Raw genomic sequence first — 16940 nt, 5'->3', positions numbered from 1 at the left:
CACACCGAACGTTGCCGCGCTCATCGTGGAATATGCAAAGCCAGTACTCGGCTTTTTATAATATGCGCCGTACGAAACGAAAACCCCTTTATGCAGATCGAGACTGTCTTACCATTAAAGCAACAATAAACATTCGTATTTATGCATGCTTATTTTTTACTTCGTTATGTTCGAGCGATGGCTTGGCTTGAGGTGTTTTTGTCGGGTTCTCCGCCTGCTCGAGCAAGTTGTAAAGGGTTCGGGCTGCTCCATTTAAACAAACATAAACATAATACGGTTGGTTTCTGAATTTAAGCAAATATTTACAGTTAAGCCAGTTCATGAAACAACGCTTTAAAGCTTTCTTGCGCAACATATTCTTACACTTGCAAACCAAAGCTAATATACTTGAAATTCCCAAAGTTGTATGCGATATTGTACTCAAAATATTTATATTTATGTCACTTTCAAATATTCTTCAATGTAAATATTGTTTTTCTTTGACAGGGCACGGCTCTCTCACCATTGTACGACGTTCTAATAGCCGCAAGAGCTTCATACAGCTAGATGCACAACAACCAGGCATTCTCACATCCCCATCTACAGCTGCAACAACACCTATAGGTGGTCCAACGCAGCAGCAACTGCATACACAACAACAACAACCATTTGCCGGCATAGCTCCCGACTTAGCTGCTCAACTGCTGAACAGCAGCGACAGGAAGAGCCAGCAAACGCCAAGCAATTTTCCACCGGCAACTAGCACAGACAATCGCGCCGCAAACGATACTAGAAGATCTAGTAACAGCGAGCGACACATTGAAGTGGAACCGAACTTTACTGCAAATACCACCACACCGAAGAACGTTCCAGCCATTGGGAACTCAGCACAACACCAGCGTAACAATTATACGGCAACGCCAGTGGGCGCGTCCGACAACGCCGCTGCAGACAGCAGCAACAGCAATAGCGCCGCCTCGGCCACTAATAGCACAAGCAATACATTTAACAGCGCCGCCAACAGCAGCCTAGCCACCGCCAACAAAATGCAAGCACCAGCACCGGGTTCACCGAGCGCCGAAACTAATAGCGCGGGCGTACGCGAAGCTGGCGAAGATAAATGCGCGAGCCTAGACTTGGCCACGGAAAACTTACCAGCTGTCGATACACCGGACGCTTGCGATAAAGCGGCAGTGAGGTGAGTGTCATGACGTTTTAATGGTAGATATGAGTAAGGTTAGATTCTAGGAAACCCAATTGCCAGCAACGAAGTTGCCCTTACTTCGATTTCCAACATTCCTGTTGTTATACAAGTAGAGCGTACACACAGGTTTTGTCCGGAAAGTAATAGGACTGATTTTCCGCTGCGGATCGTGCGCCCACCGATGGAATTCGGTAGAGTGCGTTCCTAGCTAACGCCTTGTCAGTTGTCTTCGAGCACCTGAAGAGTCAGAACAAACGTTTGCGCTCGACGCGTTTCTGTGAAAGGTGCAAATCGAAAACTTAACGTTCGTTAGAGCAGAGGTACACGATTAAATTCTGTGTGAAACTCGGTAAATCTGTGATAGATGTTGCCTTAGCAAGAAGTGGTGTGTTCCGAGTGGCATACGTCGGCGTCTCTTATCCCAAAAAAGGGAATAATGAGCAAATCCAAAGTGAAACCGATACTCATTTTTGACATCAAAGGCATCGTCCACCATGAGTTTGTTCCTCCTGAACAAACCCTCAACGCCAAGTTTTACGTTGAAGTCTTCAAGAGACTCAAACGAATGGGCCAATCGGATCAGGCAAGCCATCGCAGCCGATTGAAAGTTTCACCACGTCAACGCCCCGACTCATACCGCCTTTCTTGTGAACAGCCATCTAACCATGGGCGGCATCCCAACGCTTACGCATCCGCCCTACAGCCCAGATGAGGCCCAATCGGACTTTTTTTTGTTTTCTTGGCTGAAAAGGCAAACATTTTGAGAAGACAGAGGAGATCCAACCAGCATGCACCTCGGCTCTCAAGGCTATTCCGGAGAATGCATTCCCTGACGCCTTCAATACTTGGAAATCGTGGTGGCTTGACGCAGCTGGAGCATATTTGGAAAGTTTTTAAAGAATTGTAACGATTGGTTCAATGCATTTTTTTAAATCGACTCAGTCCATTACTTCTTACTACTACTTACATATACATATCCTTCTAGATTTAAATACTGAAAGAGTCTAAATTTAATTTTTTTCTCACTTTTTTGACAGATTGCGCTGCTTATTGCACTTGTTAAATACTGGCGATATTTCGAACGACGTCTTGCAACGCAACCTCCATTATGCGGCACGCGTTCTCGAAGCCGTCTTCCTCGACGAGTCCAAGTAAGTATTTTGTTGCAAGTTGGTCTTTTAAAAGCAGTTGACTAAACGGCTCTCCAGTTAGCCTCGAGCGACTGCCATAACCCACAATTCAATAGCCTTTCATACATAAACCGGAAGCCAGTGAATTAATAGAAATATAGATCCAAACTTGTTAGCCAACATTTGCGAAAAAATCGGTCTACTTGAAATAGGTCATACGGATTATCGAAAAAGTATTAAAGTTTCTAAAAATTTCATAAAGAAAAACAGTAAGGCAATTATTTTTTAGAAATTTGTGGTAACTGCTGAATATTTTTTGTCGACGCAATTATGGGTTTAATCATACAGCTTTGTCCACAATTATTTACACCAAAAGCCCTGCATCTCGTCATCATTGTATTGAGAAGTTTATACACTTACTATATATCAATAAAAAAAATAGACAAGTAGTTGACTAAACGCTAGAATTTTTGTTTCTAATATCAGCAACAAAATTAAGCTTCCGAAAATTGGTTTTTGAACCTAAAAAGCTCCGCTTCCACCATATATATTTAAGCAGTTAAACATTGGCTGTAGGATTTCTGAGTTCTTATTGAAAGGAAATTATTTTGCTGCGAGAATCACAACAGCTGATTGGCCACCGGCTTCCATGCTTTAAGTAGCGAAAGTAAGCGCTTAGAGTGTTGCAAAGAGCGAGTTTGAACACATGCTTTATATCATATCAGTAGGCAGTGTAGGTGAAGGCGATTATATTAAACAAATTTTTAAGAAAATATTCATATCAATAGTTGAAATATAAACATTTTTTATCACTGTATATGTACTTCACCTTTTGGAGCCTCGAACTTTCACTTCATCGTATTTCATACTTCACTTGTGTTTGTTGTTCATCAGCTCATTTATCTTTATGTGTAAGTGTTAAACGTATTTGAGAAATCATGTAGTAATTGTCTTTTATTTAAAAAAAAGCGAAAATGAGCAGGTGTATTTTCAATTCTACGATAAAACGTCATACGAAGTTATAGCAAATAAGTGCTTTCACTCAGTGGTTGAACTTTTGTAATTTAAGTGTGAAATTGTCCTTTCATTGGTACTTTACTAGGTGTCACATATATAGTCATATAACTGAATGTACTGTTATCTTTCATAATGTGTTTTTTTTTGTACTCAATTTACTACTCAAACAAACAAATTTTGTAATTTCGAAATTTTTCACCTAAATTTCTCTCCATCTCCATCGAGAAGAAGATCAACTACTTCAAATGAATGTTCCATAAGGGGATCTTCTTCCAAACTTACCGCTCAAACTTCTAACGCAGAGTAAGTGTCTGTTTACTTTATACATTCACACGCATACAGGCCAAATAGCGTTGCCTAGTTCCATCCCGAATTTTTGTATTTTATAAAAACTATATATTTGAATGTTTATTTATTGATTTACTATATAATTGGCACTTCTAATCACCACTATGTAATATGAAAGCCTTTAAGTGTTCTGCGTTGGCTCATAACCTCAAGGATACATACATATGTGTAACTATCTTAGTGGCATATAGTTAAAGGACCAGTTAAGTGTATATAGATCATAATATAGATGTCTACTCTCATTAGCTTGTAACTCACTTTTGTGTTCTCTCATCAAACATGCATTCTCGAGTCATTTTGGTGCATCATTTCCGCTCATTCATTCATCATTTTGTAAGCAGTAATTACCATTCATGATTAGAAAGAATTTTTCGATAAAAAATTTAATTGAAATTTGTTGGAAAGTACCGCGTGACATGACAAAGTTTCGAATAAGAGTTTAGTAAAATATTTTAATTAGCTTGTGCTTAATTTTTATATTTAAATATGCAAAAGTTTCCAACAAATATTTACTTAAATTTTTTTCTCATCATTCAATCAACTCCTAGCGAATGTCTGCATCATTTAGCAATCGAACAAAATTAGCTTACAATTAAGCATCCATTAGTGCAAGCAGTCTAATTATAATATATATTTAGCGCTCTGAGCCCCTTTCAATTATTTAAGTAGACACTTATTTCGATTCTTCTAGTCAATGCCATTAAATCTCAATTTATCGTTTCTATGCTCTGCGCCAATTATTTCAATTTCTTTATGTATATGTATGTGACTGTATGTGTGTAATGATGAAAGTTTGTAGAGTTCTGTCAAAACTGCACGAAATTCTAATAAATCTTATCCATGGATTGGCACTGACCACAGGCAGTTTTGACAAAGTTCTGGCTGTCAAAGAAAGTTGACAAAAAAATGCGTTTTTAGAAATTGAATTATATTTCAACCGACAATCATTGTCCACTTAAAGGCACTCAAATTTATTAAATGTGTTTTCGCTATCCAAACTCTTTTTTGTCAATATGATATAGTGAAAACTTTTTCGTGTTGCATAGAATAGACGTACGAGGGCAAGTTACATACTCGCCTGCCAATTTAGCTAGTTACTTGCGCTGTTGTAAGTAGCGCTGGCACCTTCTCCGTATGTGCACGTTTTTTCGAGCAAAAAATAGAAAGTTCCACATAGCAATATCTTATCTTTAACTAAATTTATATATGTGTTAGTGAGTAATGCAAACGAGAAATTCAACAAAAGCAATTTATCGGTGGAAATTTTTCATTAGTTTATACTATAGCTTTCTGAACTCCTCTGTGGATACCTGTACACTTACGGACAGGCCACAAGTTGTCGCATGCCCCAGTTTCCGCCTTGTCTATTCATCCTTCCTAATCAATATAAGCCGCTCCGGACTTCTCTCTATGCAGCAGACATGCTTGATGTCGCGCTACTTACATACTTACACCCCCTCTCTCACTCTCTTAAATGGCATTTACTTTCCTCGTGCCCTGCTGTTTCAGCCTTTCTCTACTTTAGGACCAACTTATTTCCACATCCGCATCCTCATAATGTCTCGTCGTGGACATACTCGCACATCAGCATACCATTTCATAAACACACACATGATCGTTTGTACATATGTACATATGCATCGCTCATCTATAAATACTAAGTATTGTGTTAGTTCAACATCAGCTTTACGTGCCTCATTGTTCCCATTATTGTTTGTTGAATAAGCGGGTAGGAATTGTTATGCAAACAAACTGGGGACGAAAGGTAGGCACCCGGTGGAACAAAGAGCAAATATTTGGACGAGCATGTAAATGTAAATATGTAAGGCTCAGAAATTATAAAAAGAGTACAAAGAAGCCTACTCGTATCTGGTTAGAATATTCGAGGAAGCAGAAATTTAAGCTTTTACAATTCTTAATTGACAGTCTTCGTTCAAAATCAGTATGTTAACTAGAAAATTTAACTGAATATAAACATATACAGTATCTAACGAAGGATAGGATTCCAATGAGCAGATATTTTTTGTAGTAAAGTTAAAAGAGTGAATTCATAAATTTACTAATTTGCATTTTAGAAACTTAATTAAATTATTATGATTGCTTCGTAAGAGATCTGTAAAAAAATATCTCCAATGAATCAAAATTTTATGTAAAAAAAGAGATTATTTAAATATTTATATTTTGTATGTTCCCTGAAAATTTTCAAAGGAAGTGTCTAGGGTAAAGAGGTCTTAAATATAGTATTAGCATTCTCTCTTTTGATACAAGAACTCTCTTTTATTGATCCAAGAAGAATTAGCTGAAATAATAATTTAAACTTTAAAATCGACGAAATCAAGAAAAAAATATTATTTTAACAACTCTAGAGATCATTTTTTTTTTACTAAAATATTTTATTTAAGTGTAACTGTAAATTCTATAAAGTAACTATATAGTAATGGCGACATGATGTCGTCTAACTTGAAAAGAGAAACAACCCAAACGTTTCTCTAACACCCTCTCTACTAACAACCCAAGCGATTTGTTAAAATATTTTATTATTCTTTATTTTATATTAAAAACATTAATTGAATTTCTTTTCTCTCTTTCTGCGCTCTCTTTGAAAAAAAAAAAACACAAAAATTATTGAATATGAAAAAATCTCTGGGAAAATTTACACAAAATTCCGCTCTTTCTGCTATCAAAAAACGGACAACTGCTGTCCGCCTCCCTTGCTCTCTGTGTGTGTTGCTGTTGCTATTACTCACTGCACACTGCTGAAAATGAAAATGTCGTACGTTTAAACACATAACCGTAACTGTAAATGTAACGAACCACGCCGACAGTCAGGAGACGCGTGAGGTCGGCGATGCGCATAAATGCTGCAGCGGCAGTTGTTGTAGCCGGCGCGGCCACCAACAGCATGGCTGTGCTGGTGAGGGTAGTGGTGGTGGTGGTCACAGCAATCAGGATAACAACAATTTGTGCAATAGTTGTTGTTCACGCTCTGATGACCAACAACAACAAAGCAATGCATTTGACAATCAAACCAGCATCGACAGCCGCACCAAAGGTGTGACGTTAGCGCCGCAAACGCACAGCGGACCCACCGGACCGCCGGATACGATTTTGGAAGCCGATGCCGAAGCAGAAGCAGCAGCCGAAACGGAAGCGGAAACGGAAACAGCGACGACGGCAACAGCTGTCGCACCGAACGCCAGTGAACCGGCAGAAACAGCTGCCTCCGACAGCTCCAAACCTGCGGACGTGGCGGCAGACACGTCGACCACCAGCACAGCTAAGGTTAGCTTTGCGGAGAGTAAAAGCGATAAACAGTGTAGTGACGGCGGTGGTAGTCAGAGTGTCGGCAGCAGTAGTAGCAGTAGTAGTAATAAAGCAACCATGCAGAGGCAAAGGCGCCTGCGCACACCGGTCTGGGCGAGGTCCATGTCGTCGACGAATAAAACGTACATAAGATCAAATAACTTTATGAACTTTTGCAAATTTGTTGTTGACACTAATTTATATGGCTTTCGTTGTTTAACTAATTTGTATTTACTGAATTCTTTTACATAGCAGATTTCGTAGATTTTCTTTAACGAATAACCAAGAAACCCGTTTTGTTCGTTTAGTTGTACAATTTGATTCAGACACACTACCAAATTAACCGTTAAGCAATATACTCGTATTTAAACCGTTACAACAACAAACACCATAAAACATATTCTGTAAAATACTGCATTGATCTCTTTGTCGCAAACCGCTGCGTCTCTGTCTAACTCTTTTGTGTACGTCCCATTTATGACCTCTATCTTCTCCTATCCATCTGTAAAACTGTCTTACACCTTTCATTCTATGCGACTTTGTGCAAAGCTTCTCTAACATATAACACTTCCTCGAGAGTTATTGTTACTTGCACACTTTTTTTTTAGGTATTTAAGACTTCCCTCAGAACCTAAAGCATGTTTTATTGCATTCAGTATTAATTTTAGCCTAATTTTCGATTTTATAAAAGTTCTTTGTACAATTTTTTTGCATGTTCTACAACTAAGAATGTGAGTGTATTTTATATTAAATGTGTTGTCTTTAACAAATTATGCATATCCAACTCTTGGATATACATAAGTACGTATATAACTCATTCTACAAGCAACAAAGTAACCAAATCTCCTAATATTATATACAAATAAACACCTAGCTAAAGTTAAAAGAGGGATCGACTCGTAAATAAAATACTCTTTATTTTAGAAAATAAAAAAAACAGATGTTGACACAGGGTGAACTTAATTTTTTTTTTTTGCAAAGAGGCTGAATAATATTTTCACGTGAATTTGACGGTTCGCTTCTAATTTATATAATATACTGTACTGTACTGAAAGCAAGTTCAACCCTTTAACAATTATCCATGCAATTAAGTTTTTACTGCATACGCAATAATAAGTAATTTCAGAATTAATATAATAATTAAACTATATAATTATCACGCTACATTTTATATTAATTTTTCGCTCAGCGTGCAACTCTGCACAGTTAGTGAGCTGTGAACATAGCCATGCTCGCTCAGCTGATGTCGTTATTTGACAGCCAACAAGTTGCCGCCAAAATACAAACAAGTGAGCACCGGTCAACAATTAGAAAACGTGTTTAATTCTTTAGATTAACGTATTTAAATGGTTATTCTATAAACATAGCTTTAATTTGTTATTTGTTACATGTAAAAAATGTCTAAAGTTAAAAGTGACAAAGTGACGTCGAAAGATAGTGTACATGGTGAAAACAGTGAAGATTCGTGCGGTGTAAGTTAGTTCCAAATATGGTGCGGAATATTTAATATAAATTTTGTAAAAATTGCATTTTCAAAGGATGACACAGCCAGCGTCAGCACTAATAATACCTCTCGCAGCAAATCACCAACCACACGGCGATCTCGTGGTCATAGGCGTAGCAACAAATCAAAAGCACGTAAACCTGCATATAAATATGAGTAAGCTGATTTGCGTCAAACGTAAAAAGTGTTTTGTTTGCATCACGTAATTCTAATTTTTTGTAGTTACCATGTGAAGGAAAATCATGGACAGGCGATTTTTGGTATTAGTTTCAATCAGTGGTTGGGGAACGATCAGCCACTCATTTTCGCCACAGCAGGTAGCAACCGCTGCACCATTTATGAGTGTCCACGCCAAGGTGGTATAAAATTGCTCATGTGTTACGCCGACCCGGATGTAAGTTAATGCATTTATCATTCGAATACTAGCTAAAAAGTAATCAATCTCCTTCAACTTCAGCCAGACGAGGTGTTCTACACATGTGCTTGGTCATACGACATTAAAACATCACTACCCCTGATTGCCACGGCTGGTTATCGTGGTGTGATTCGGGTTATTGATGTGCAAAAAAATGAAACTGTGGGCAACTACATCGGCCATGGGCAAGCCATTAACGAACTGAAATATCATCCACGACAGCCGCATCTCTTATTATCTGGTAGTAAAGACCATGCGATACGCCTTTGGAATACACAATCGCACGTGTGTATAGCAATTTTTGGTGGTGTAGAAGGTCACCGGGATGAGGTGCTTTCTATCGATTTTGATTATCGTGGCGAACGTATTATGTCCAGTGGCATGGATCACTCTTTAAAACTGTGGTGTATAAATACAGAAGATTTTAAGGAGAAAATCGAATTTTCGCGTACATTCAATCCAAACAAATCACAGCGGCCTTTTCCAACCATAATGCAGCACTTCCCCGATTTCTCCACACGAGACATTCATCGAAACTATGTGGATTGTGTGCAATGGTTTGGGGATTTCGTCCTATCTAAATCATGCGAGAATTCTATAATTTGCTGGAAACCCGGACAACTGCATCAAGGATTGTCGCAACTCAAACCCAATGACCCATCATGTACCATTATAGCCGAATTTGACTATGATGAATGTGAAATATGGTTTGTTCGATTCGGATTTAATCCGTGTCACAAGATAATTGCTTTGGGAAATCAGCATGGTAAAGTGTACGTGTGGGAACTCGATCCCAGTGACCCTGGGCACACAAACACGAGTACACTAAATAATTTAAAATGCAATTCTCCTGTGAGGCAAGTGGCATTCTCACGTGATTCCAGTGTTCTCGTCTATGTATGTGATGATGGTACAGTCTGGCGATGGAACAAGACCAATGTCGTACAAAAAACGCCATAAAGATCTCACAAAGAGAGAGAGAGTGATCATTTTTATACTTTTCTTATTATTTAGTCGCAGTAGGAGCAATTTAGTATGCAAACTAACCAAATCGAAAATGCCAAGTAAAATATACCAAACTGAGAAACGGAAAAAATGTTGAAACTGTTTGTTTTTGGTAGTTTAATATTACATAAGTCTATCATAACTAGATATAAATTTTAATAGATAAGGAGATAAATGTTGTGCGTAAACGCTCAAGAACGCTTTCAAATATGTATGAAAAAACGGATTATTTAACTGTTTAATGTCTTTTATATGTATGTACTTATTAATCTCACTAGTTTTTAATAAAAATGCAATTCGTTATTAAAAAAAAAGATTAACCTTTCATTCATCTCAAGTGAAATTTGCACATAAAATGGAATTAAGCCAATGTTTTTCCAATACATTTTAGTGATTTTCACTTAAGTTTATGTCAGTTTTTCAGCTATTTTTACAGCATGCTCTTAACTGCTATTGGCGTCGCATATTTCTTTTAGTGTGAGTGTCGAATAAACGAAGATTAAGGCTAAGGTACAGAGAACGTCACAAAGCATAACTGAAAAGCTTTTAGTGAAAACGCGACAATTTCATTTTTAGCACTTTAATGCAATACATAATACAGTTAAGCTTTACTTATCCGAAAACAATGCTCCAATTAGCCGCTTTAAGAAACAGGCGTCATGCCGCACTTACGTCTATACAAGAAATATCTCCCCATTAGTTTAAGTGTGCAATTTACGAGCGGTTGTCCTTTTACATTTTGTCACATTTATCCCAATTTCATTATCCTTGACACGTAAAGTCAATAAACAAAATTTTTATATCATTACTTGACTTTTGGCTTTTAATATTTTTCGCCGTTCTTCATTGCCAATTTCCGACTTGTGTTATTTTTTCATTGGCAAGCGCCGTTGTGCACGCAAAGCGGCTATTGGGACCGCAAAACTTTTGCTGCTAACCATTTACATATTTAGGTATATACATACATACATACATACATGCAATACATATATGGGTTAAGTCGAGTAAAAGCAATAAAAACAGTTTTTAATAAATAATTAAATATTCATCCAAACTTATTTACAATAAACTCTTTGAGAAACCATTCCAGCTGGTTCTGTTGTGTGTCAATAAAACTTTGACATTTAACAATGTGTGTTATTATTTGTTTTTGCCTGGTACTTCAACGGCAATACAGTTATATTCGAATGTACTTAAAGCAGCAGGGACATTCCTCTGGCATTTAACCCTCTCATGGGCATGTAAATAAGGAAAATATATATACATAAGTATATGTATGTGTGTGTATTTTTAGTGGCTGCTCTTCAGCCTCTCGTAGTCAATGGTCCAGTGACGCGTCAAGTGTTATTGTCTTTAAGAGTAAACAACGAACACAAAGACAACAACAACAACAACCACAAGGACAGCATTCATCCTGGCCTACAATTCGAGCACAACAACAACGGCAACGTCCTTGCTCGGAGTACTGTTACAACAACCTCACCAATCAATATGAAATAAAATGCAGCAACAATAACAAAAGCATTGACTATAGGTCAATAGAACTCGAAATGTAAATTGGAATTTTGCGCAAATATTTGCTTTAAATAGAATGTGGCAAATTGTTTGTTCGTGTAATTCGTGCAATTGTGTTGATTTGTACACCACTAAAGTAGACGGCAACGAAAATATTTTCATTGGCAGCAAAGAAGTGTATAAACACTGGCAGTAAATGTGCCATTATTGTGCTTTTGTTGTTGTTTACACCAAGCGAAAACGTAAACGGTTAAATACTGCGAAGTGGCACTCGAATAATTGGCAATATTTTAATTTTTTTTATTTTATTTTATAATGAGAAAAAACACTTGTTGGTATTTTTAATAGAGACGCGTGAAAAATATAAAAATATTAACCATTAATTAATTTTTTTTTTAATACAAATGTGTAAATCCATTACAGCCACCCATTTTGCCCCATACTTGTATGTAGATACATACATACATATGTATGTATATTTCCAATAAATATAAAATTAGCGCATTTCAGTGCCTACTTGAAAGGCGTGTCAGCGCGAGCTCTATTCCATAAAACTCCGCATTTAACGAACAACACTCTTCTCACTTCGCATGCTTCTCACGCCTCCGCAACTGCACATTCAGGAAATGTACGGCGTACATGTTGCTCACGGTGATTATGTCTTCCAGCGTGCAAGCCATACCAAAACCCCAACTTTGCTTACTCCATCATCTCGGTTTTACAGAAATCTGTAGGTCGTGCACTCTTCTCAAGTCATAGCGCACTCCATCACTCACAGTTTATTGTCGTGTAAATTATCGGTTGTAGTGATTCTCAAAGTTCGTCTTTCATGGAAAATTCCCGCAGTAATTAGAAGTTCCGGATATTCATCTGAGCTTCAAAGACGCGCACCGGTTGCATGCCTGAGTATGTGTATATGCGAACATAAGTATGTACATATGTATTCGTATGTGCACATAAGTATCCCGAGTGAGTTCGTACATACTTGTGCACACCTGTTTCACCTTCGTTTCACATACCCACACACACACGATTTCACCGATTCAAACAAATACTCGTGTTTAAGTTTTAAAGCAAGTCCCTAGATGCCATCCACGGTTGATTACTAAGCCGAATATGAGCCGGGCGGAGTGCAAATCTCATCAAGTTTTAATGGAAATTTGACACCCGTCTACTTAATATTAATACCGGCAAAGAATACCCTGCAGAATTTCATTACGCGTACTTTGCAAATCTTTTACGCAGCATTGTTGTGCGAGCGAGGCTCCGTGTGTGGCTTCAAGCCATAAATTTAAACGAATTTGGCAAATTAAATGAATTGTAATTTCGCGAAAAAGCAAATAATTTGCAAAGAAAGCACCCAGGTCTTTGTGTTGAAGAAGAGAAAGAAAAAAATTTGGAAACAAGTGCTTAGTACCCACAGATAAACATAAAATGTAATGTTCACAAGTAAACTTAAATTGTGTGAAAGTGGCTAATTCAGAGTACTCGGTCGCGCCCAGTCCCAGATATATTGATTTTCTGTACTTAATACCGTTATGAGGTGGTTTGTTTAGATTCACAGTATTTATTTAATGCTCAAAGCGGTCACTGCTGCATTTTTACTCAAAAAAATTAAAAGTAGTTCAAAACAAAATCTTACAGGTGCCGCTATAGAGCTTTTTAGCTGCCGACTGTCAGTAACGGGTTGTTATGCATAGTGTTGTTTTAGCTTTCATTGTGTAATTTGCAGAGCATTTTTAAATTGCGCTTTTTAGTGAATATCACGCACCGACAAAAGAATTTCCACGCCAGCACAGGCATTTAATACAAGTAATTGCATTCATCTCTCACATACACGAGCACACACACGCATGCTTGGCAAACGCTACACACCGGCACACACTTTTATTTATTAATGCACTCAAACGAATTGAGAGTGAAAATGTTGGTATGAAAATTCAATTTACTCGCTGCAAATCCGATTTAATTCAATTCCAACAATTGTTCGCCTGTTTTATTGCCGTTTCGCTCTGACGGCTCGCTGACCTTCGGTGGCGCAAAGGAGATCGGCCTGTGCACACACACACGCCTCTGCCGTTGCGTCCATTGTTGTTTTCCAATATGGGAGAGGATCCTGGCAAATTCGCAATCTACGCATTACGCAAATCCGTCTATGAAAGCAGCATAATTTTAGGCGCACATGTGGGCTGCACCAGGCTTTACTTTGTATTGGCAAGCTTATTGTGAATATTATTATATTTATATACATATGTATGTGTGTACGAAATATTGCGACTGGACTAACCGACCTTTGTAAAAGCAACAATAAATAATAAATAAATATGCACCTGAAACCAACGCTTACATACGATTAATAAAGGTGAATAATATTCAATATTGTAGAGGCGAGGGGTATTCAAATTGGTTAAAGTGAGGAAATATAATAAACTTAAAATTTTAAATGATATACTTTTTTAAGTTATTTTTAAAAAATAAATAAAATTGGTATAATCATAAAATTTGGAAATTTTTTTCAAAATGCTTTTCTAAACTGGCAAAAATATTTAAAAAAAAAACTAAAAAAAAAAAATTTGTTAAATGTTTAATGTTTGCTTATGTACTTTCTTCAACAGTAAAATAAATCTGCTATTTACTTTCTTGCAATAAAGTAATGCTGTGAGGGTCGGCACCTCAAAAAATATTTTTATTTTTACTTTTATTTTAATCAACAGCTATCAAATTCAACACGTTTATTTAATTAACTGGCGACAACAAAAAATAAAACTTTGATTAGCAATGCCTGCGGGCATTTTTTAGGCTTGTCTTTCTGCCTACAATCAGCAGCACGCCCAGCCCAATGTGGCTTATTTATGGCGTTCCATACATTTTATCAACACTCACATGCATTTTACGAGGGCTACCCAATTATGCTGTAGATTTTAGTTAATAACTGCGGAATTCTATGGTTTGAAGCTAAATGTCAGCGATTCAGAATTCATGTGGTCGCTGAAGTCGAAAATTCGATGCCACTTATAGACTAGTGCAGAAGCCTTTGAATATGATAAAAAAAAAAAATCTAAGTAGGTTGAAACCCATCGGAAGTGAAAGATGAAATAACAAATATGAAAGGAAAAATAATTTACGGACGATTCGAAGGCGGGTAAAGGAAGGGTAGGGGCTGTGGTTGAACTTTTAAGTGTTAAAAACGGATTATCTCGACTTCCGGCAAAACTACGAGCTCTATAGAAAAAAGTCATATTGCGTTGTTGTAGTTAATGATGATATCTATAATTTTTCATGATTCACTTTTTTCACATAACCTTAAAATTTATGCAAAAAGTTCAAATAACCAAGTTTTTGATTTTTTTATTTTTAACTTTTGAAAAAAAAAAAATCTTTTACGAAAGCTGACATAAACTTACATAGCTTACTATGACTTATTATGTCCGAAATATACTTTATTTTTTTCAATTAAAATATTTTTTTCTTCCTTCTATTCGTAGTCGAAAAAGTATTTTCGTATTTCTAATCAAACTTCAACTTATTTTTTTATATATGTATTTGTACTTCTCGTAATATATTTTTCTTTTTGTTGAAAGAAGCTCCAAGCCTCACCTTTCCTACACACTGGAGATATACGAATGCAATATCCATTGACCAAATATGAAAATACTTTTTCGACGGCCAATATTCATAAAACCCAAAATAACAATTTGTTATAATTTATTGAGCAATTATTCTTCCAACCGAAGAAAACCTATGCAAGCCCGCACCCTCGTATCCCCAACGTTCTCACGTCACCAATGTATTTACAGCCAAAAATAAGCAGCATTTTTATTTATTTGGTTGGCAGTGATAAGAAAAAAGCATTAGAAGGAAATCCATGATAAATATCCAAAGTAGACAAATGTCGCTTAATTTTCACAATAAGCCAAAGAGATACTGATATGGACGGCAATGATATGAAGTTAACAATTATTTTAAGAAGCGCCGTTATGAAAGCTGCTATGCCGATAACAGTTATTTTTGAGCCCAATATCACATTTGCTAGATAGCGCCAAAGCACGTCGAAGACCTTCAATTTGTTACTCAAAATGTGCATAGGAATGTACCGTTACGCTTGCAGGGCTCTTACTTCGGCGCGGCAAGCAATAGCAGATATCACAAATAATCGTGCGGGAGATGTGTTTGCAGTTATTTGTTTACCCAATTGAAATTAAATCGTTACATGTGCTCAAAACTATTTATGTGATTTAGAATTAACGCTTAAAAGCAATAAAATCAATTGCAATTTGTGCAAATGGCAGCGAAGGAGCGGCACGGCGCGACGTGTGCAGCGTCAGTAATTATGTTTATGAAAGTGCAAATATTGTGATACGTTCATATCGATATTGTGAATTAATTACAATTTATTCGAAATTACTAAACCACTACATGCATTATTATTCTATATATTTATATCTATATATGTGTGTGCGTGTGTGTGTGAGTGCTGCTGCAGCTGATATTTACCGAATTTGCTGCAAAAAGCTCGAAACGGATTTTGAAGTGATAATGAACTTAAAATATAATGAACCAGCTTTACCCACAAATACATACATACGATTTGCTTTGCCGACCAATTATTTACATACGTGCAATTATTGCAATTTCTGTTGAGGCTAACGGTCAACAGTGTTGCTGTTAATGCATTTGTCAGGCGTAATTACAAAATTGTTGCGCTTTGGCTGCAGAGAAGGGCTTGCGGATGCACATTGTATGCTTGTATGTATGCATCATGTATTTATGTATGCATGTATGTATGTATATAGAGCCTACGTTTGCATTAATACCAAAGCGAGCTTACTGTTTCGACAGGATATATATTATATATCAGGAGATGGGAAAGCATAAACGTCAAGTGCAGCAACAGCGGATAAAAATTTAATTAAGTTGCTTTCCGCCCGCGCGCCCCGTGCAGACTCGTTTAATTAACATCTCTTTAACTTAAGTACGCACATTCGCACAAATATTACGGATTGAAAGCGATAAAAGTAATTTTTAATGAGGGTGTGTTGTAGCGTTAATGATCGAAAGTTATTTAAATAAAATAGTTAACATTAAAATATATATTAAATGGAAGCTACGGCGTAGTTAGCGAGATGTACTATGATATTATGTTTTTTTTAATGAAATTGAGTAATGAATGATATTATATCCTTTGAAAAGTAATATATCTCTTAGTGTAATTTCTTCAATTGCACCACTAGACGCTCATTTCGCAAATAAGGCTGAAAAATTTAACAAAAAGAGCTTAATCGATTCACCAGAGGTGTTAAGAGGCTCTGCTATCTCTCTGGTGGTAGCAAACACAATTATAACAGCCTTTTGAAGTTAACAGCTGTGTGTTGATAACAGCTGTTTCATGTTAACAGCTGCTAAAGAGTATTTTCAGGCAACTCCTCTACGATCTCTCAGCCCTCATTGAGTGCTCTACTCAAATACTTGCACTTTTGATAATGTAGCCTCCTTTCGCACAATTGCTTTATTATAAATCAG

The 16940-nt window shown here is 36.8% G+C and overlaps 2 protein-coding genes across 6 annotated transcripts in view; both read left to right on the top strand.

The window, feature by feature from the left end:
- The window catches only part of LOC105229367 (dual specificity calcium/calmodulin-dependent 3',5'-cyclic nucleotide phosphodiesterase 1), a 173939-nt gene that overhangs the window by 138504 nt on the left and 18495 nt on the right, over window positions 1-16940 (top strand). For 2 of the 5 annotated variants that reach the window (XM_049461084.1, XM_049461083.1), the window contains exons 3-5: window positions 487-1177; window positions 2221-2334; window positions 6504-7124. In XM_049461084.1, the coding sequence (XP_049317041.1) occupies window positions 487-1177; window positions 2221-2334; window positions 6504-7124 (1426 nt within the window). Of the gene's footprint in view, window positions 1-486; window positions 1178-2220; window positions 2335-3558; window positions 3634-6503; window positions 7125-11199; window positions 11458-16940 lie in introns of all 5 variants that reach the window. The other 3 variants (XM_049461085.1, XM_049461086.1, XM_049461087.1) reach the window with 3 other exon arrangements.
- On the top strand, window positions 7142-10117 carry LOC105229204 (polycomb protein esc). The gene is made up of 4 exons (XM_011209323.4): window positions 7142-8453; window positions 8520-8641; window positions 8708-8879; window positions 8943-10117. Exons 1-4 carry the CDS (start codon window positions 8379-8381, stop codon window positions 9858-9860), a joined length of 1287 nt encoding a protein of 428 aa, XP_011207625.1. The 5' UTR covers window positions 7142-8378; the 3' UTR covers window positions 9861-10117.

The sequence above is a fragment of the Bactrocera dorsalis genome, chromosome 1 (assembly GCF_023373825.1).
Source record: "Bactrocera dorsalis isolate Fly_Bdor chromosome 1, ASM2337382v1, whole genome shotgun sequence".
In the NCBI taxonomy this organism is placed as follows: domain Eukaryota; kingdom Metazoa; phylum Arthropoda; class Insecta; order Diptera; family Tephritidae; genus Bactrocera; species Bactrocera dorsalis.
This window is presented reverse-complemented; position numbering and strand designations above follow the sequence as displayed.